Source organism: Pecten maximus, chromosome 16 (assembly GCF_902652985.1).
Source record: "Pecten maximus chromosome 16, xPecMax1.1, whole genome shotgun sequence".
Classification (NCBI taxonomy): domain Eukaryota; kingdom Metazoa; phylum Mollusca; class Bivalvia; order Pectinida; family Pectinidae; genus Pecten; species Pecten maximus.
The window spans coordinates 37,194,035-37,218,460 of NC_047030.1; the positions used below are offsets into that span (position 1 = coordinate 37,194,035).

The window sequence follows — 24,426 nt, forward strand, 5'->3', positions numbered from 1 at the left end:
CTATACCGTGGGTACCATTTGTTGGTGTTAATTAGATATATATCTATACCGTGGGTACCATTTGTTGGTGTTAATTAGATATATTCTATACCGTGGGTACCATTTGTTGGTGTTAATTAGATATATTTCTATACCGTGGGTACCATTTGTTGGTGTTAATTAGATATATTCTATACCGTGGGTACCATTTGTTGGTGTTAATTAGATATATTTCTATACCGTGGGTACCATTTGTTGGTGTTAATTAGATATATATCTATACCGTGGGTACCATTTGTTGGTGTTAATTAGATATATTTCTATACCGTGGGTACCATTTGTTGGTGTTAATTAGATATATTTCTATACCGTGGGTACCATTTGTTGGTGTTAATTAGATATATTTCTATACCGTGGGTACCATTTGTTGGTGTTAATTAGATATATTTCTATACCGTGGGTACCATTTGTTGGTGTTAATTAGATATATTTCTATACCGTGGGTACCATTTGTTGGTGTTAATTAGATATATTTCTATACCGTGGGTACCATTTGTTGGTGTTAATTAGATATATTTCTATACCGTGGGTACCATTTGTTGGTGTTAATTAGATATATTTCTATACCGTGGGTACCATTTGTTGGTGTTAATTAGATATATTCTATACCGTGGGTACCATTTGTTGGTGTTAATTAGATATATTTCTATACCGTGGGTACCATTTGTTGGTGTTAATTAGATATATATCTATACCGTGGGTACCATTTGTTGGTGTTAATTAGATATATTCTATACCGTGGGTACCATTTGTTGGTGTTAATTAGATATATTCTATACCGTGGGTACCATTTGTTGGTGTTAATTAGATATATTCTGTACTGTGGGTACCATTTGTTGGTGTTAATTAGATATATTCTGTACTGTGGGTACCATTTGTTGGTGTTAATTAGATATATTTCTATACCGTGGGTACCATTTGTTGGTGTTAATTAGATATATTTCTATACCGTGGGTACCATTTGTTGGTGTTATTAGATATATTTCTATACCGTGGGTACCATTTGTTGGTGTTAGATATATTTCTATACCGTGGGTACCATTTGTTGGTGTTAATTAGATATATTTCTATACCGTGGGTACCATTTGTTGGTGTTAATTAGATATATTTCTATACCGTGGGTACCATTTGTTGGTGTTAGATATATTTCTATACCGTGGGTACCATTTGTTGGTGTTAATTAGATATATATCTATACCGTGGGTACCATTTGTTGGTGTTAATTAGATATATTTCTATACCGTGGGTACCATTTGTTGGTGTTAATTAGATATATTCTATACCGTGGGTACCATTTGTTGGTGTTAATTAGATATATTTCTATACCGTGGGTACCATTTGTTGGTGTTAATTAGATATATTTCTATACCGTGGGTACCATTTGTTGGTGTTAATTAGATATATTTCTATACCGTGGGTACCATTTGTTGGTGTTAATTAGATATATTTCTATACCGTGGGTACCATTTGTTGGTGTTAATTAGATATATTTCTATACCGTGGGTACCATTTGTTGGTGTTAATTAGATATATATTCTATACCGTGGGTACCATTTGTTGGTGTTAATTAGATATATTTCTATACCGTGGGTACCATTTGTTGGTGTTAATTAGATATATTTCTATACCGTGGGTACCATTTGTTGGTGTTAATTAGATATATTTCTATACCGTGGGTACCATTTGTTGGTGTTAATTAGATATATTTCTATACCGTGGGTACCATTTGTTGGTGTTAATTAGATATATATCTATACCGTGGGTACCATTTGTTGGTGTTAATTAGATATATTTCTATACCGTGGGTACCATTTGTTGGTGTTAGATATATTTCTATACCGTGGGTACCATTTGTTGGTGTTAGATATATTTCTATACCGTGGGTACCATTTGTTGGTGTTAATTAGATATATATCTATACCGTGGGTACCATTTGTTGGTGTTAATTAGATATATTTCTATACCGTGGGTGTCATTTGTTGGGGTTAGATATCTTTCTGTACCGTGGGTGTCATTTCATACGCTGTCCGCGAACTTTAGCCGTTGCTAAGTAACATATATTGATCCGATAAAAACATTTCGTTACGAGTAGTTCAAAGTAAATGCTACTACTGTTCATACCTCCGAAAACTACAACATTAAAGGGTTCCTTCCTGAGCAGGGACAACGATTTAATTTTAACTGCAATACACCAAAATCAAGCTCTTGGCACGTGCGACATCTCGACAACAATAACCGGCGCTGTTTGATATTTGTTGATATATTATGGCCGTTAGTACAGCTGACGACTCATGACGTCACATGGAACAAAATGGGGGTTCTTACCAATGACCGCGTCGTTGTTGAATTTGTGACTTAAACTTAACTTGACTGATTAATTAGATAATTCAAACATTTTTATTTACATCGTTAAGAATTTTCATGGTCAGGGTGCCCTGCTCTCTAGCTCCTTCAAAATTTCAATTTAATTCACGATGATATAATTGGCGGTGAAATACGCTCCAGTTTGAGTCAGTGGTGTTTAATGTCATAATTATTATTTCTTTTTTTTTCTTTTTTTTTTAAATTTCCGTTGATAAAAGTTAGGTAATGTGGCTTTAACGTAAAACCCTATTTTTAACATTCATACAGATGAGATGTCAATCTGAATGATTCAGTGTAATACAAAAATTGAAGCTGATCGACTACACATGTAGCTATTATGTAAAATGAAACTAATAGTTTTTAGATAGTTTTAGAAAGATATTGCCACCGCTTTTGAGAGATGAGCACGCAACGCGCTTTGTACTTTTTATAGATATATCTATTTATATTTTTTATAAGAAGTTTTTATATTCACATACTCATATTATGTGTTTATATTTGTTATAATTCATATTTGCTCGGAATGTAAATTGTCTTTTAACACAAACAACAGTAAGGCTTAGTTTTAAAGTAGGCTAACGATATATTTAGTACTATCTTTTCATAGCTCATTTGAAAATATGATTTTATAATTATTTCAATATCTTAAATCAGTGCATTGACGCAGACAAAAAAATGACTCATGATTTTTGCATGCCGCTCGTCAATTTGATGCTTCAAATTTTGACTAACACTAGAGCTGTTTGTAAGTCTGATGTTTTGTCCAATATACAGACTCATCAAAGTGTATATTAGCCATATATGGACAGAGACACTAATTGTCCCCTGGGGCTGATTACAAGAATCGGTCAACCGTGACAAAGTCCGGTTGAGGCCAACATTGGGTCACAGGTGAAGTCTCTAATTACCAACTTTACCTGAAGTGAAATTATGTTATTTGCAATGCAGATTTTTCAAAAGAAGTTATACAAACCCGAAACTAGCAATTTTTTACAAACAAATCAGTATATTTCAATTGATTTTAGAATATTGGGACAAAACTGCAGCCAATCTCTCACACAAATCGGCACTATGCTGTTGGCGGTGGCGATGATTGTTGTGATGAGTATTAAAAATATTCTCCTGCAAGATATTTTTTTCTTTTTTTTTATTCAAACGAAACTTATAAACATGGATTTTATATATAAAAAAATACGTCTCTGATAAAAACAAGGGTCTTTATTGAAGATGCAATTAATATATTTAGATTATAAAAAAAGGTTTATATTGCCAGGCCAGTAGATTTTAAGGAAGGCCTAAAAAAAAGAATAGATGGTTTTTAAAATCATGCTTAATTAATATAACACATAAAGACAGAATTTTAGAAAGATACAAGTTGTGTTTGTTCAAAATAAGGAATTTCTTTCATTCTTTTAAGTTAGATAAAAAAAAATACTATAGTTTTAATTTATTATAATTATCATACTGTTTCAGTATAAATGAAAAAGGATTAATAAAATTACAACTGAATTTTCTAATTGTTATTATCAATTAAATATGTGGAGACATTGGAAGGAGAATTCAATTGAGGTAATGTTCATATTTATTGATATCAGTACACGTTTGAAAACGATTAATCGTTGACCGTCAAGTTTTATTCTTACTCGACTCTCAGGATTTCACAGCTGAGAGTTAATGTTTAACTTTAACGGTGGGTTCACTGCAGCATTAGATACTTTGGCTTGCCAAGGAAGAAAAGCATATTATCATTTAAAAAGCAAAATGAAAGTTTTCACCCTTAATATTGAAACGAGAATGTCTTTATTTGACACTTATGTTGCACGTGTTTTGAATTACGGGTGTGAAGTATGGGGACAAGCTGTATCACCACAAATTGAAAAAATTCATCTTCTTATTCTCAAAGACTTACTTAATGTTAAGAAATCGGTAAATTTTGCTATGGTCTTCTTCGAAACTGGTAGATATTCATTGTATGTACAACGTAAAATAGCAGTAATGAAATATTGGCTGAAATTACTAAAACCAGTAATTGTGTTTTAAAATCATGTTATGATGCACTTGTCGAATTGAATAATAAAAAACCTAATTGTAAAAGTAATGGGTTTATCATTAAAAATTAGCTTTGTAGTTTAGGTTTTGGTTATATTTGGAACAGCCAATACGTTTTAAATGAAAGTCATTTTATGCAAGTATATGTCCAGCGTGTTCATGATGTATTTATTCAAGAATTACGCAGTGCGTTTGATATATCGTCGAAATGTTATTTATACAAACATATTGTGGTACCTTCAATACTCAATTTTATCTTATTAAGCAAATTGATTATAAATTTAAAAAGTTGTTGAGTCAATTCCGTATGCAAGGACACAGTCTAAATATTGAATCTGGGCGCTACAATGAAATGTCTAGAAGTCAAAGAATTTGCACAGTTTGTGACAAAAATGACGTCGAGGATGAAATACATTTTGTGTTTCTTTGTCCTGCATATTCTGAATTAAGAAAGACATACATCAAAAAGTATTATTATTGTCGTCTAAATGTACATAAAGTGATAGAATTATTTTCCAGTAAAAGTGTTAAAACTTTGAATGGATTGGGTAATTTTTTGTTACATGCCACTGCAGAAAGAAAAACTCTCCTCGTAAGTAATTAAATTAAATGTGTTTTGGAAATTAAGATCACAGTTTTCATATATAGCGTTCTTGTGTGTATTTAGAAGGTATGTTACTTATTATGAATAGTACATGTTTAAATTATGACGTCATACTGTCATGACGTCATAGGCTTGCAATACGTAAATGCTGAATTGTTATGCACCAGTTACATGTATTCAAAATCATTATGTAATTAATTATTATGTGTCATAATTATATTGCTTGTTTGTGTCCTCCGCCATCTTATCGAAATCTTATCCCCGGAAGATTGCAAAATTTGCTATAATTATTTCATTTTCCGAAATTTTGGCCCCCAGACCCCTCGCCAAAAAAAAATTCGGCTCGCCCCTGGGGTGTTCTCTGAACGCCAACATTTTTTTTTAACAATAGGTAGGTGTTGTTTCAGGAAACAATGGGAGGGTAATTATATACTGCTTCATATAAGCTGTCTTTTTTTTTACCTGTACAGTCACCTGAGATTTACCCGTGTTTTACAAATCATACAGTAGAATTGTATTTGTTTTTTGTTTGTTTGTTTGTTTTTTCCCATTTTCTTATAACACACATGTATGCATTCAACAAAATGAGCAATTAAGTAATATAGAACATATATAGTTTTAAAAAATAGCAACAAATATGTTAAACTATGTTATAACAAAAAAAATTCATAAATGTACTTATATATGCCACTTACAGTTCCATCATAGCACTGAGTAGTTTTTGTTAACTAATTACTTGAAAAGTTTATTTCACCAATCTCAGCACTAAGAAATCTATACTTATTTATTAATATTGTACACATAAAATACATATTACTATGTTAAATGAACAATGCATGTTAATATTCAAATGGAAATGATTAAATATCTCTAATAAAAAGTCTTACATAGAGAAAGAAAGAATATCTGAAATAAAAACTTACATTACTAAAAATCAAGATATCTTAAATAAAAATATGCATATAGAAAGTTGAAAATGACTGGACACACATGCATGTTTCATGTACGTACCTCTCAACAAAGGCAATATATAAAAACACCTATGGAAAACCAATCCACGTTATAATGACCAGCAGAATACTGATTTAGATGTTGATATGGACTCTAGATCTCTGTTTTTGGAGCTTGACCGTGATATCTATCTACGGATGAATTTGTAAATCAAGCCATGCTTACTATTTTTAACAATTGTATTGAACTCGGGTGGAAATGGAGACCTTTTACAAAATGCATTTTTTGACGGAAAGAAACTAGAAATTAACTTAATTGGGTTTTTCTTTCCAATTGTGTATACCCAGTATTATAATGTAATTCAGTATTTATTGAAGCTATTTAGTACTAAGAACTGCATTGAGATACTTTTCTAGTATTAAAATGTATTATTGACAATGCACGACAAGATATGTTCACATTATTTAGTAGATTATATGTCACTACAACGTTTTCTATATAAATATATACCAAAACGTACAATAATTGCTTTGAGTAGAATACGTTTATCAGCGCATACTCTGAATATTGAAATTCGTCGATATAAGTGAACGCTAGTGTAGAGTTTGCAGCTCTGGTGTCATAGAAGATGAATATCGCTCTTTGTAATTTGTCAAAACCCTCGCCCCTACCACTAAATTTTCTGGACCCCCCCCCCCCCCCCCCCCCCCCCCCCCCCCCCCTCATTGGCCCTCATATAATGACTAATATTTACGGGTGATCTTTATAGAGAGTTTAGGTCACATCACTAGCTCAGGCTTATTCGTCGTCATAAGAAACCTTTCATTTCTTAAATTTTACTGCATGCATAGTATTCAAACAGTATCACCAGGGACGTACATCACAACCAGAATTGGGATTTTAATTACATGTGATGTGAGCAGGCCCTTTGAACCTTGTTTCTTGTATATATTAAACATTTTGAACCCACCGATTGGAACGGATCACATGCAGAAAACGAAATACTTTATAATGATAGCTTCACAATTTCCCTGTCGACGAAACGAAAGTACAGTCATGAGTAATGTAAACTGTGAGCTAAAAATAGCAGCTGCTCTCTGAAGCGACCAATGAGAACGCTGCATGGATACTCTATATGCTGCTTTGGTTTCCCAGGGTTCGGACAGATGGTTTGGACGGCCTATGGATTATTACGGACAGCGGACAACATGAGGTGACATGGTGTAAAACAATGGGGGCTATTTGGACAAAGATCTTCAGAAATAAGGAAGTTCGAGTGCTGCTTCTGGGTAAGCGTGAACAGAGGTGTTAAAAACAGACAAATGACATGCATGTTTATATATATACTGTACACTACTTAGTGTACATACATGTATTACTCACAGTCATAGAGGGTGGAATATCGCAGCTGTGCACGTGCATCCTCCCTACAGAAGATGTACACTTGGTTTAATCTGACAGCCATGTAATGTATCCCAATGCTAATGGAGATATACATTCAATGGTTGACACATCAGATGAAACGAATTAATAAATTAAAAAAAAATGTTAATTTGATTTTTAAATCTGATCAATTAAAAATATTAGGATTTTATATCTCATTTGATATTTTTCAAATCCGTAAATTTTATGATATTAATGTAGGTTTATAGAGAGTATGAGATTGATTTGAGGTATATAAATTATTATCAGATCTTATCAAAAATTATCAGACAGTTATCATCTGAATATAAATGTATAATATACAGATAAAAGAGGTCAAGGTCATTTTTGTACTTTAAGTCCAAGTACTTAAAGCACAGTACCTAGCTATAGGTAAGAATCTATTACATACATTCATATACACAATAATGTAAAATTTGGGATTTCATCAATTTATACACAATAATGTAAAATTTGGGATTTCATCAATTTATACACAATAATGTAAAGTTTGGGACTTAACTCTAGGTAAACATTTATTATATATACACAATAATGTAAAGTTTGGGATGTAACTCTAGGTAAACATTTATTATATATATACAATAATGTAAAGTTTGGGACTTAAATCTAGGTAAACATTTATTATATATTATATATACAATAATGTAAAGTTTGGGACGTAACTCGAGGTAAACATTTATTATATATATACACAATAATGTAAAGTTTGGGACTTAACTCTAGGTAAACATTTATTATATATATACACAATAATGTAAAGTTTGGGCAGTAACTCGAGGTAAACATTTATTATATATATATACAATAATGTAAAGTTTGGGACTTAAATCTAGGTAAACATGTATTATATATATACACAATAATGTAAAGTTTGGGAAGTAACTCGAGGTAAACATTTATTATATATACACAATAATGTAAAGTTTGGGACTTGACTCTAGGTAAACATTTATTATATATATATACAATAATGTAAAGTTTGGGACTTAACTCTAGGTAAACATTTATTATATATATATACAATAATGTAAAGTTTGGGAAGTAACTCGAGGTAAACATTTATTATATATATACAATAATGTAAAGTTTGGGAAGTAACTCGAGGTAAACATTTATTATATATATACACAATAATGTAAAGTTTGGGACTTAACTCTAGGTAAACATTTATTATATATTTATACACAATGATGTAAAGTTTGGTGACTTAAATCTAGGTAAACATTTATTATATATTTATACACAATAATGTAAAGTTTGGTGACTTAAATCTAGGTAAACATTTATTATATATATACACAATAATGTAAAGTTTGGGACGTAAATCTAGGTAAACATTTATTATATATACACAATAATGTAAAGTTTGGTGACTTAAATCTAGGTAAACATTTATTATATATTTATACACAATAATGTAAAGTTTGGGACTTAACTCTAGGTAAACATTTATTATATATATACACAATAATGTAAAGTTTGGGAAGTAACTCGAGGTAAACATTTATTATATATATACACAATAATGTAAAGTTTGGGACTTAAATCTAGGTAAACATTTATTATATATATACACAATAATGTAAAGTTTGGGACGTAACTAGGTAAACATTTATTATATATATACACAATAATGTAAAGTTTGGGGACTTAAATCTAGGTAAACATTTATTATATATACACAATAATGTAAAGTTTGGGGACTTAAATCTAGGTAAACATTTATTATATATATACACAATAATTTAAAGTTTGGGACTTAAATCTAGGTAAACATTTATTATATATATACACAATAATGTAAAGTTTGGTGACTTAAATCTAGGTAAACATTTATTATAAGTTTATATATTATATACACAATAATGTAAAGTTTGGGAAGTAACTCGAGGTAAGCATTTATTTTACATATAGCTAGAGCAGTCTGTTTTAATTCATGGATAATTCATGGATTTCAGGAGGTGTCTGTAATCATTGAAAAGATAAATTGTAAACAATAGAAATTCTCTCCTATAATTAAAACTATATTAAATGTCTTTATTTCCTAACGATGTTTAACTGTTTTTGGAATTAAATAAATATATCTTTATTTAAGATATCTGGAGTTAAAGATAACTACATTCAAAGATATATGGAATTCAAGATATCTCAACCACACATAAAGATATCTCGAATCATAGATATCTGGAATGAAACATAACTTAACTCCATTGAAACATATTTGGAATAAAAGATATCTGGATTGAAAGATATCCTAACTTCAGGTAAGATACTTTCTGACTGACCACTTGACCTATATTTACTGTCCATCACTGTCCATTCTGTCCTGGCCACATCACCATGGTTACTTGACAGAAGGGTGGAGTCTATTGTTCTTCCCTGATGGAAATTGACACTTTAAAAAAGATAACAGTTTTACTGTATAACAATAGGCCTGTCAATAGTAGCGTGTTATATAATTAAGTACTTGACTGTTGTGTAACTATATGGACATATTCCTTCCTTCTTCATTTTTTTATCAAATCCGTGATATATCTAATGTTTTTCTCCTAAAATTTCTATGTTGATTTTGATAGTGTTGTATTAAATGTCCCTGGGTTACATTTACTCATCAAGATTGGAAAACAGATCTTATGATACCCCCTCAGTAGATGTTACCCCTCAGTAGATGATACCCCCTCAGTAGATGTAGATGATACACCCTCAGTAGATGATACACCCTCAGTAGATGATACCCCCTCAGTAGATGTTGATGATACACCCTCAGTAGATGTTGATGATACACCCTCAGTAGATGTAGATGATACACCCTCAGTAGATGTAGATGATACACCCTCAGTAGATGATACACCCTCAGTAGATGATACACCCTCAGTAGATGTTGATGATACACCCTCAGTAGATGTTGATGATACACCCTCAGTAGATGATACACCCTCAGTAGATGTTGATGATACACCCTCAGTAGATGATACACCCCCAGTAGATGTTTATGATACACCCTCAGTAGATGATACACCCTCAGTAGATGATACACCCTCAGTAGAGGATACGCCCTCCGTAGATGATACACCCTCAGTAGATGATACACCCTCAGTAGAGGATATGCCCTCAGTAGGTGATACACCCTCAGTAGATGATGATGATACACCCTCAGTAGATGTTGATGATACAACCTCAGTAGATGATACACCCTCAGTAGATGATACACCCCCAGTAGATGATACACCCTCAGTAGATGTTGATGATACACCCTCAGTAGATGATACACCCTTAGTAGATGATACACCCTCAGTAGATGATACACCCTCAGTAGATGTAGATGATACACCCTCATTAGATGTAGATGATACACCCTCTTTAGATGTTGATGATACACCCTCAGTAGATGTTGATGATACACCCTCAGTAGATGATGATGGTACACCCTCAGTAGATGTAGATGATACACCCTCAGTAGATGATACACCCTCAGTAGATGATACACCCTCAGTAGATGTTACACCCTCAGTAGATGATACACCATCAGTAGATGTAGATGATACACCCTCAGTAGATGTTACACCCTCAGTAGATGATACACCCTCAGTAGATGATACACACTCAGTAGATGATACACCCTCAGTAGATGTTGATGATACACCCTCAGTAGATGTTGATGATACACCCTCAGTAGATGTTGATGATACACCCTCAGTAGATGTTGATGATACACCCTCAGTAGATGTTGATGATACACCCTCAGTAGATGTTGATGATACACCCTCAGTAGATGTTGAGGATACACCCTCAGTAGATGTTACACCTTCAGTAGATGTTACACCTTCAGTAGATGTTACACCTTCGGTAGATGATACACCCTCGGTAGAAGATACACCCTCGGTAGATGATACACCCTCAGTAGATGATGATGATACACCCTCAGTAGATGATACACCCTCAGTAGATAATACACCCTCAGTAGATGTTGATGATACACAATCAGTAGATGTTGATGATACACCCTCAGTAGATGACACACCCTCAGTAGATTTTGATGTTACACCCTCAGTAGATGTTGATGATACACCCTCAGTAGATTTTGATGATACACCCTCAGTAGATGATGATGATACACCCTCAGTAGATGATACACCCCCAGTAGATGATACACCCTCAGTAGATGATACACCCTCAGTAGATGATGATGATACACCCTCAGTAGATGTTGATGATACACCCTCAGTAGATGTTGATGATACACCCTCAGTAGATGTAGATGATACACCCTCAGTAGATGATACACCCCCAGTAGATGATACACCCTCAGTAGATGTTGATGATACACCCTCAGTAGATGATACACCTTCAGTAGATGATACACCCCCAGTAGATGTTGATGATACACCCTCAGTAGATGTTGATGATACACCCTCAGTAGATGTTGATGATACACCCTCAGTAGATGTTGAGGATACACCCTCAGTAGATGTTGATGATACACCCTCAGTAGATGTTGAGAATACACCCTCAGTAGATGATACACCCTCAGTAGATGATACACCCTCAGTATATGTTGATGATACACCCTCAGTAGATGATACACCCTCAGTAGATGATGATGATACACCCTCAGTAGATTTTGATGATACACCCTCAGTAGATGTTGATGATACACCCTCAGTAGATGATGATGATACACCCTCAGTACATGTTGATGATACACCCTCAGTAGATGTTGATGATACACCCTCAGTAGATGTAGATGATACACCCTCAGTAGATGATACACCCTCAGTAGATGATACACCCCCAGTAGAAGATACACCCTCAGTAGATGTTGATGATACACCCCCAGTAGAAGATACACCCTCAGTAGATGAAACACCCCCAGTAGATGTTGATGATACACCCTCAGTAGATGATGATGATGCACCCTCAGTAGATGTAGATGATACACCCTCAGTAGATGATACACCCTCAGTAGATGTTACACCCTCAGTAGATGTTGATGATACACCCCCAGTAGAAGATACACCCTCAGTAGATGTTGATGATACACCCTCAGTAGAAGATACACCCTCAGTAGATGTTGATGATACACCCCCAGTAGAAGATACACCCTCAGTAGATGAAACACCCCCAGTAGATGTTGATGATACACCCTCAGTAGATGATGATGATACACCCTCAGTAGATGATACACCCTCTGTAGATGTTGATGATACACCCTCAGTCGATGATACACCCTCAGTAGATGATACACCCCCAGTAGATGATACACCCTCAGTAGATGATACACCTTCAGTAGATGACACACCCTCAGTAGATGTTGATGATACACCCTCAGTCGATGATACACCCTTAGTAGATGATACACCCTCAGTAGATGATACACCCTCAGCAGATGTTGATGATACACCCTCAGTAGATGTTGATGATACACCCGCAGTAGATGAAACACCCCCAGTAGATGTTGATGATACACCCTAAGTAGATGATACACCCTCAGTAGATGTTGATGATACACCCTCAGTAGATGATACACCCTCAGTAGATGATACACCCTCAGTAGATGTTGATGATACACCCTCAGTAGATGATGATGATACACCCTCAGTAGATGTTGATGATACACCCTCAGTAGATGTTGATGATACACCCTCAGTAGATGATACACCCCCAGTAGAAGATACACCCTCGGTAGATGATACACCCTCATTATATGTTGATGATACACCCTCAGTAGATGATACACCCTCAGTAGATGTAGATGATACACCCTCAGTAGATGTTGATGATACACCCTCAGTAGATGTTGATGATACACCCTCAGTAGATGTTGATGATACACCCTCGGTAGATGATACACCCTCAGTATATGTTGATGATACACCCTCAGTAGATGATACACCCTCAGTAGATGATGATGATACACCCTCAGTAGATGATACACCCTCAGTAGATGTTGATGATACACGATGATGATGATACACCCTCAGTAGATGTTATACCCACAGTAGATGATACACCGTCAGTAAATGATACACCCTCATTAGATGTTTTTTCTGACACCATTGACTTATTTTGTTGGATATGGAAAAACAAAATGACAGAAGTTTTGAAAAATATATAAAGGGAGAGTCTAGCTCTTCATTTAAGGACAACAAAGCTGATTCCGTTGACAAGCTGATAATATTATTTTATGTTTTTATGAGTTTTTTTTATCATGTTAGTAAGACAAATGTTACACTGCAACTTTTAACAGTTTATAAGACTTAATCGTGTTTTGTTGTCTGGACAGGAAACCTGTGTAACCTTTACTTGACCTCACTGGAGATGTGTCTATTTATAGCCGGTCTATCTATGTAACCTTTACTTGACTTCATCTCACTGGAGATGTGTCTATTTATAGCCGGTCTATCTATGTAACCTTTACTTCATCTCACTGGAGATGTGTCTATTTATAGCCGGTCTATCTATGTAACCTTGACTTAATCTCACTGGAGATGTGTCTATTTATAGCCGGTCTATCTATGTAACCTTTACTTGACTTCATCTCACTGGAGATGTGTCTATTTATAGCCGGTCTATCTATGTAACCTTTACTTGACTTCATCTCACTGGAGATGTGTCTATTTATAGCCGGTCTATCTGTGTAACCTTGACTTCATCTCACTGGAGATGTGTCTATTTATAGCCGGTCTATCTATGTAACCTTGACTTCATCTCACTGGAGATGTGTCTATTTATAGCCGGTCTATCTATGTAACCTTTACTTCATCTCACTGGAGATGTGTCTATTTATAGCCGGTCTATCTATGTAACCTTTACTTGACCTCACTGGAGATGTGTCTATTTATAGCCGGTCTATCTATGTTACCTTTACTTGACTTCACTGGAGATGTGTCTATTTATAGCCGGTCTATCTATGTAACCTTTACTTGACCTCACTGGAGATGTGTCTATTTATAGTCGGTCTATCTATGTAACCTTTACTTGACCTCACTGGAGATGTGTCTATTTATAGCCGATCTATCTATGTAACCTTTACTTTACTTGACTTCACTGGAGATGTGTCTATTTATAGCCGGTCTATCTATGTAACCTTTACTTGACTTCATCTCACTGGAGATGTGTCTATTTATAGCCGGTCTATCTATGTAACCTTTACTTGACCTCACTGGAGATGTGTCTATTTATAGCCGGTCTATCTATGTAACCTTTACTTGACTTCACTGGAGATGTGTCTATTTATAGCCGGTCTATCTATGTAACCTTTACTTGACCTCACTGGAGATGTGTCTATTTATAGCCGGTCTATCTATGTAACCTTGACTTCATCTCACTGGAGATGTGTCTATTTATAGCCGGTCTATCTATGTAACCTTGACTTCATCTCACTGGAGATGTGTCTATTTATAGTCGGTCTATCTATGTAACCTTTACTTGACTTTATCTCACTGGAGATGTGTCTATTTATAGCCGGTCTATCTATGTAACCTTGACTTCATCTCACTGGAGATGTGTCTATTTATAGCCGGTCTATCTATGTAACCTTTACTTGACTTCATCTCACTGGAGATGTGTCTATTTATAGCCGGTCTATCTATGTAACCTTGACTTCATCTCACTGGAGATGTGTCTATTTATAGCCGGTCTATCTATGTAACCTTGACTTCATCTCACTGGAGATGTGTCTATTTATAGCCGGTCTATCTATGTAACCTTGACTTCATCTCACTGGAGATGTGTCTATTTATAGTCGGTCTATCTATGTAACCTTTACTTGACTTCATCTCACTGGAGATGTGTCTATTTATAGCCGGTCTATCTATGTAACCTTTACTTGACTTTATCTCACTGGAGATGTATCTATTTATAGCCGGTCTATCTATGTAACCTTGACTTCATCTCACTGGAGATGTGTCTATTTATAGTCGGTCTATCTATGTAACCTTGACTTCATCTCACTGGAGATGTGTCTATTTATAGCCGGTCTATCTATGTAACCTTGACTTCATCTCACTGGAGATGTGTCTATTTATAGCCGGTCTATCTATGTAACCTTGACTTCATCTCACTGGAGATGTGTCTATTTATAGCCGGTCTATCTATGTAACCTTTACTTGACCTCACTGGAGATGTGTCTATTTATAGCCGGTCTATCTATGTAACCTTGACTTGACTTCATCTCACTGGAGATGTGTCTATTTATAGTTGGTCTATCTATGGTTATACACTGTGTACATGATTCCCTTACATAAACTCTGTATGGACGTAAAGACAGACAACACAAACTCTGTATGGATGTACAGACAGACATCTTAATATTTATTGTAGAGTTTAACACATTATACGATTCCCTTACACAAAGTCTGTATGGACATACAGACAGACAACACAAACTGTATGGACATACAGACAGACATCATAGTATTTATTGTATAGTTTAATTCAGTACACGATTCCCTTACACAAACTCTGTATGGATGTACAGACAGACATCACAAACTCTGTATGGACGTACAGACAGACAGCACAAACTCTGTATGGATGTACAGACAGACATCACAAACTCTGTATGGACGTACAGACAGACATCACAAACTCTGTATGGACGTACAGACAGACATCACAAACTCTGTATGGACGTACAGACAGACAACACAAACTCTGTATGGACGTACAGACAGACATCACAAACTCTGTATGGACGTACAGACAGACATCACAAACTCTGTATGGACGTACAGACAGACATCACAAACTCTGTATGGACGTACAGACAGACATCACAAACTCTGTATGGACGTACAGACAGACATCACAAACTCTGTATGGACGTACAGACAGACAACACAAACTCTGTATGGATGTACAGACAGACAACACAAACTCTGTATGGACGTACAGACAGACAACACAAACTCTGTATGGACGTACAGACAGACATCACAAACTCTGTATGGACGTACAGACAGACATCACAAACTCTGTATGGACGTACAGACAGACAACACAAACTCTGTATGGACGTACAGACTGACAAAACAAACTCTGTATGGACGTACAGACGGACAACACAAACTCTGTATGGACGTACAGACAGACATCACAAACTCTGTATGGACGTAAAGACAGACATCACAAACTCTGTATGGACGTACAGACAGACAACACAAACTCTGTATGGATGTACAGACAGACAACACAAACTGTATGGACGTACAGACAGACAACACAAACTCTGTATGGACTTACAGACAGACAACACAAACTCTGTATGGACGTACAGACAGACATCACAAACTCTGTATGGACGTACAGACAGACATCACAAACTCTGTATGGACGTACAGACAGACAACACAAACTCTGTATGGACGTACAGACAGACATCACAAACTCTGTATGGATGTACAGACAGACATCACAAACTCTGTATGGACGTACAGACAGACAACACAAACTCTGTATGGACGTACAGACAGACAACACAAACTCTGTATGGACGTACAGACAGACATCACAAACTCTGTATGGACGTACAGACATACATCACAAACTCTGTATGGACGTACAGACAGACATCACAAACTCTGTATGGACGTACAGACAGACAACACAAACTCTGTATGGACGTACAGACAGACAACACAAACTGTATGGACGTACAGACAGACATCACAAACTCTGTATGGACGTACAGACAGACAACACAAACTCTGTATGGACGTACAGACAGACATCACAAACTCTGTATGGACGTACAGACAGACATCACAAACTCTGTATGGACGTACAGACAGACATCAGAATTAGGGCAGACAAACAAATCTGTTGAATTTGATTTCACATGAATGATTAAAAAATACATCTAAACTTTGATGTCATATAACCAATAGCATGTAGATATTAAAGCTTCTCCAGCTTTGATGTTTCAAGACAAGTTTATGCATACATCCTACATGTGTTTATACAATTATATATATGGGATGCATTGTCAGTTCATCGTACTAAATAATTGTGTTGCATTTTAGCTACCTCCCTACAGAAGTCAAACTCAGGTCATGGTTCTGTTGTTCGGCAATTTGCTGGGAACTTCACTAGAACTTAATAGATGTATTTAAAAATGTAAATATGATTTTTCTTTGTCACAAAGCAGAAATGTAAACATATTTCCCATAAGTGAGAAAATACATATCTATCTATTCTTTATTTTCCCACTAGTGTATAATGTTTATCGGTAAAAGATATTAGTGCAGCATTTTGATTTATTCATGTTTTGACGTGTGATAATTAAAAAAAGAACAAAAAACAAGTGAGAACTTTAGAATTACTGGTAACTCAGTCTTGTGTTATCACCATGGCCAGTAACTTACTCCGAACAGCGTGAGGGAAATCAAGTTAAAAGGTTGGAGAGGTTTAGGATGTTACGTTTTATATCCGTCGATCACTTCCTACTGCCTAAGTAATACCAGATGGGTCTGGGGATAGGATAATTGGTCTGGTGATAGGACTGTTGGTCTGGTGATAGGATCATTGGTCTGGGGATAGGATTGTCAGTCTGGTGATAGGACTGTTGGTCTGGGGATAGGATCGGTCTGGGGATAGGATTGTTGGTATGGGGATAGGATTGTTGGTCTGGGGATAGGATTGTTGGTCTGGTGATAGGATCGTTGGTCTGGTGATAGGATCGTTGGTCTGGGGATAGGATTGTTGGTCTGGGGATAGGATTGTTGGTCTTATGATAGGATTGTTGGTCTGGGGATAGGATTGTTGCTATGGGGATAGGATTGTTGGTCTGGGGATAGGATCAAGTTGTCTTGTCAAAAATATATGTTGTGGGTATACATAGGTTTCTAACCAGGAATCTGGGAATTCTTGACAGATACGTATATATACTGTCATACCTAGATATCTTTGATATATTACACATGCTGTTCTGTGTAATGACTGTGACATAAACTGTAATTTTTTGTCATTTATCGTAATCCCACAATGCAACATTGAAGGGACTTCAGGAATTTATAGTGAAGTAGGTAAAACTGACAGGATACTTCTGAACTTTTCCTGTTTTGAATAGTTTTTGTCCATTTCCTAAGATTCTATTGAAGTTTGTTGAACAGAAATCTTCATTGAAATCGTCTGAGATCCTCTCTGACTAGATTCCCAGAAGAATCTTACACATGGCGGGCTTATTAGCAGCCATGGGCATATTGAAGGATCGATATGGTACCTGATTTGAGGTGTGTGAAGACTTTGCCTGACAGCATGTAAACTTAGAGTTTCTCTTAAGCTGTTACTGTGTACTGAATACAGATAGCATTTAACCCTGATTTGGTGCCATTACAGTATATTTTTAGGCTGGTAATTACGGAGCTGCAGCCCTTGTTCTGTACAAAGATATTGATTAAGGAGATCTATCGATCTGATTGTCCCAGCTAACGACTGGAAGGTGATTATACAATGTTGTATCTCACCGATATACAGATATAATGCTTTGATGACTGGGAAAGGAAAATACAAAACTGGAGTATGTAAAGATTCAAACACAGAAATCAAGATGGACGCTATACAATTACTGAGAGTTCAGTAGCCCTGTCATGTTACTTTACCATGTGTACGACAAGTTGACATTTTGATTAATTAAGTCACTGGCACAATAAAGGAACAGAATAAAACGCACCTGGACTGGGATTCGAACCTAGGACCTCAAAACTCTTGATAGATGCTCAAACTAATTGCATGCGATTACTGTATATGCTGTTCCAACAGACTCCTACCATCCCTGTTTTATTGTCAGTGAACTTGGCTTCAGCCTAGAAATTCATCAGAAAGAGCAAATTAAAATGTCATCTGGAAATACTCCATGTTCAAGCATGAGTTGTTTTAATTTTGTGTAGATCAATACAGATGTGCTTGGATGATATAGTTCTGAAATATCAACCAGCCATATGTGTAATAAAAAACAACGTTTCTAGAATGATCATAAAATGTTGTAATTTTAGAACTATACTATCAATACCGACTCAAGTAGAGGTACAGGGCTTCTCTAAACAGTTAACATCCAGGGTGGTATTAGGTGGTACATTGGTAAACATCCAGGGTGGTATTAGGTGGCACATTGGTAAACATCCAGGGTGGTATTAGGTGACACAGTGGTAAACATCCAGGGTGGTATTAGGTGGCACAGTGGTAAACATCCAGGGTGGTATTAGGTGACACAGTGGTAAACATCCAGGGTGGTATTAGGTGGCACAGTGGTAAACATCCAGGGTGGTATTAGGTGGCACAGTGGTAAACATCCAGGGTGGTATTAGGTGACACAGTGGTAAGCATTCAGGGTGGTATTAGGTGACACAGTGGTAAACATCCAGGGTGGTAAAGTGGCACAGTGGTAAACATCCAGGGTGGTATTAGGTGACACAGTGGTAAACATCCAGGGTGGTATTAGGTGGTATAGTGGTAAACATCCAGGGTGGTATTAGGTGACACAGTGGTAAACATCCAGGGTGGTATTAGGTGACACAGTGGTAAACATCCAGGGTGGTATTAGGTGGTATAGTGGTAAACATCCAGGGTGGTATTAGGTGGCACAGTGGTAAACATCCAGGGTGGTATTAGGTGGCACAGTGGTAAACATCCAGGGTGGTATTAGGTGACACAGTGGTAAACATCCAGGGTGGTATTAGGTGACACAGTGGTAAACATCCAGGGTGGTATTAGGTGACACAGTGGTAAACATCCAGGGTTGTATTAGGTGACACAGTGGTAAACATCCAGGGTGGTATTAGGTGGTACAGTGGTAAACATCCAGTGTGGTATTAGGTGACACAGTGGTAAACATCCAGGGTGGTATTAGGTGACACAGTGGTAAACATCCAGGGTGGTATTAGGTGGTACATTGGTAAACATCCAGGGTGGTATTAGGTGACACAGTGGTAAACACCCAGGGTGGTATTAGGTGACAGTGGTAAACATCCAGGGTGGTATTAGGTGACACAGTGTTAAACATCCAGGGTGGTATTAGGTGGTACAGTGGTAAACATCCAGGGTGGTATTAGGTGGTACAGTGGTAAACATCCAGGGTGGTATTAGGTGACACAGTGGTAAACATCCAGGGTGGTATTAGGTGACACAGTGGTAAACATCCAGTGTGGTATTAGGTGACACAGTGGTAAACATCCAGGGTGGTATTAGGTGGTACAGTGGTAAACATCCAGGGTGGTATTAGGTGACACAGTGGTAAACATCCAGTGTGGTATTAGGTGACACAGTGGTAAACATCCAGGGTGGTAAAGTGACACAGTGGTAAACATCCAGGGTGGTATTAGGTGACACAGTGGTAAACATCCAGGGTGGTATTAGGTGACACAGTGGTAAACATCCAGGGTGGTGTTAGGTGACACATTGGTAAACATCCAGGGTGGTATTAGGTGACACAGTGGTAAACATCCAGGGTGGTATTAGGTGACACATTGGTAAACATCCAGGGTGGAATTAGGTGACACAGTGGTAAACATCCAGGGTGGTATTAGGTGACACAGTGGTAAACATCCAGAGTGGTATTAGGTGACACAGTGGTAAACATCCAGGGTGGTATTAGGTGACACAGTAGTAAACATCCAGGGTGGTATTAGGTGACACAGTGGTAAACATCCAGGGTGGTATTAGGTGACACAGTGGTAAACATCCAGGGTGGTATTAGGTGACACATTGGTAAACATCCAGGGTGGTATTAGGTGACACAGTGATAAACATCCAGGGTGGTATTAGGTGACACAGTGGTAAACATCCAGAGTGGTATTAGGTGGTACAGTGGTAAACATTCAGGGTGGTATTAGGTGGCACAGTGGTAAACATCCAGGGTGGTGTTAGGTAACACAGTGGTAATCATCGAGGGTGGTATTAGGTGGTACAGTGGTAAACATCCAGGGTGGTATTAGGTGACACAGTGGTAAACATCCAGGGTGGTATTAGGTGACACAGTGGTAAACATCCAGGGTGGTATTAGGTGACACAGTGGTAAACATCCAGGGTGGTATTAGGTGACTAAGTGGTAAACATCCAGGGTGGTATTAGGTGACACAGTGGTAAACATCCAGGGTGGTATTAGGTGGCACAGTGGTAAACATCCAGGGTGGTATTAGGTGACACAGTAGTAAACATCCAGGGTGGTATTAGGTGGTACAGTGGTAAACATCCAGGGTGGTATTAGGTGACACAGTGGTAAACATCCAGGGTGGTGTTAGGTGACACAGTGGTAAACATCCAGGGTGGTATTAGGTGACACAGTGGTAAACATCCAGGGTGGTATTAGGTGACACAGTGGTAAACATCCAGGGTGGTATTAGGTGACACAGTGGTAAACATCCAGGGTGGTATTAGGTGACACAGTGGTAAACATCCAGGGTGGTATTAGGTGACACAGTGGTAAACATCCAGGGTGGTATTAGGTGGCACAGTGGTAAACATCCAGGGTGGTATTAGGTGACACAGTAGTAAACATCCAGGGTGGTATTAGGTGGTACAGTGGTAAACATCCAGGGTGGTATTAGGTGACACAGTGGTAAACATCCAGGGTGGTGTTAGGTGACACAGTGGTAAACATCCAGGGTGGTATTAGGTGACACAGTGGTAAACATCCAGGGTGGTATTAGGTGACACAGTGGTAAACCAGGTGAGGCTGGGGTGTTTGATTTCCTAGGACAACCTGCCCTGGGTTTTCCCTGGTCCTCCCACAGTGGTACCCTCATAGCGATCACCATCCAGGCAAACAACAGTGGTTAATATAAGTTGGTATAATTTGTTTCGCAATTGTGTCAAAAAGATAAAGTTTACATTTTATACAGAGTGTGTAATGACATTTTATATCAGTTATGACAAGACTGAGTTTAATTTTCATTAAATTATTTGATCAAATAAACAAGATGGCCACCAGCGACCATTTTGAATTTCATCATTTTAAGTTGTTTAAATATGCTATTTTGAAAAGATTTGGGACATGATCACTTAAATATGCATTTAATATTTTGTGATTAGTTGATTTTCAAGAATGCAGTCATCTTTCATTTCGGAAATTGCTGTGAAATTTTCTTTGGAAATTTCTTGATTTATGTCAAAAAGGATTATTTTCCCCAAATATGGTATAAACAAATTATTTCAAGGTAATTTGCAAGAACTACAGCTTAAGGTCAGTTTCTTTGCGGTGTAATTCTCTGTTCTTTTCCAGTAAAAAAAATCCTTTATTGTCAGAATGACAGCTTATCTAAATGGGGCAAATGATAGCTTTGTTATAATAATGATAATTTGGAATTTTATATAGTCCTACATCCTACCACTAGACCACGGTGTTGGGACTCAAACTTGTGACCCTTCGGTCACGTAGTCCTGCGTCCTACCTCTAGACCACGGTGTTGGGACTCAAACTTGTGACCCTTCGGTCACGTAGTCCTGCGTCCTACCTCTAGACCACGGTGTTGGGACTCAAACTTGTGACCCTTCGGTCACGTAGTCCTGCGTCCTACCTCTAGACCACGGTGTTGGGACTCAAACTTGTGACCCTTCGGTCACGTAGTCCTACATCCTACCACTAGACCACAGTGCTGGGACTCAAACTAGTGACCCTTCGGTCACGTAGTCCTGCGTCCTACCTCTAGACCACGGTGTTGGGACTCAAACTTGTGACCCTTCGGTCACGTAGTCCTACATCCTACCACTAGACCACAGTGCTGGGACTCAAACTAGTGACCCTTCGGTCACGTAGTCCTGCGTCCTACCTCTAGACCACGGTGTTGGGACTCAAACTTGTGACCCTTCGGTCACGTAGTCCTGCGTCCTACCTCTAGACCACGGTGTTGGGACTCAAACTTGTGACCCTCCGGTCACGTAGTCCTGCGTCCTACCACTAGACCACAGTGCTGGGACTCAAACTTGTGACCCTTCGGTCACGTAGTCCTACATCCTACCACTAGACCACAGTGCTGGGACTCAAACTTGTGACCCTCCGGTCACGTAGTCCTGCGTCCTACCTCTAGACCACGGTGTTGGGACTCAAACTTGTGACCCTTCGGTCACGTAGTCCTGCGTCCTACCTCTAGACCACGGTGCTGGGACTCAAACTTGTGACCCTTCGGTCACGTAGTCCTACATCCTACCACTAGACCACAGTGCTGGGACTCAAACTTGTGACCCTCCGGTCACGTAGTCCTGCGTCCTACCTCTAGACCACGGTGTTGGGACTCAAACTTGTGACCCTTCGGTCACGTAGTCCTGCGTCCTACCTCTAGACCACGGTGTTGGGACTCAAACTTGTGACCCTCCGGTCACGTAGTCCTGCGTCCTACCTCTAGACCACGGTGTTGGGACTCAAACTAGTGACCCTTCGGTCACGTAGTCCTGCGTCCTACCACTAGACCACGGTGTTGGGACTCAAACTTGTGACCCTTCGGTCACGTAGTCCTGCGTCCTACCACTAGACCACGGGGCTGCATGTTATATATCTATGCAACCTATAAAATGGATTTTGAGATCCTAATCTGCGATCTGTTGTTTGAAATTCTTACTTTCAGAGAGAACCGAATTGCTTTCTGTAAATCACTATTTGTGTTGATTTAGTTGCGAGATTTATTTCCACTGCCTTCTAAATAATTTGATATTCCGTTGGAATGTTTTTTATTTGATACAAAAAACATAGCAAGATATTTCCATCATTGTACATTGTTTTCCTGCAGTCAGATGCAGAAAAAATTTGCTTTTTTTCTGAACGATATTGCCTAGCAACCATGCCATATTAATGAAACATATATCACCACAGCGTAACTATGAGGGAACCTAGATGGGTATTACACATGGTATAAATACACTGTTACATGCAATGAATTTCACATGTTTCGCCCAAAATATCTTTTAATTTATAAACCATGTTGGGGTTTTTTTCTCTGGGGCTGTAGATGCACAGCCTCACTGTTTACAGCTATTATATCTAT

At 37.4% G+C, this 24,426-nt stretch overlaps 2 protein-coding genes across 8 annotated transcripts in view; one reads left to right on the forward strand and one right to left on the reverse strand.

Moving 5' to 3' along the window:
* The window catches only part of LOC117345137, a 165,112-nt gene that overhangs the window by 91,307 nt on the left and 49,379 nt on the right, over positions 1-24,426 (reverse strand). The window lies entirely within an intron of this gene.
* Positions 7,148-24,426, forward strand: part of LOC117345138 (ADP-ribosylation factor 1-like) — a 47,159-nt gene continuing 29,880 nt past the window's right edge. For all 7 annotated transcript variants that reach the window (XM_033908128.1, XM_033908130.1, XM_033908129.1 and 4 more), the window contains exon 1: positions 7,148-7,296. In XM_033908128.1, the coding sequence (XP_033764019.1) occupies positions 7,239-7,296 (58 nt within the window). In that variant the 5' untranslated portion in view covers positions 7,148-7,238. The remainder of the gene's footprint in view (positions 7,297-24,426) is intronic.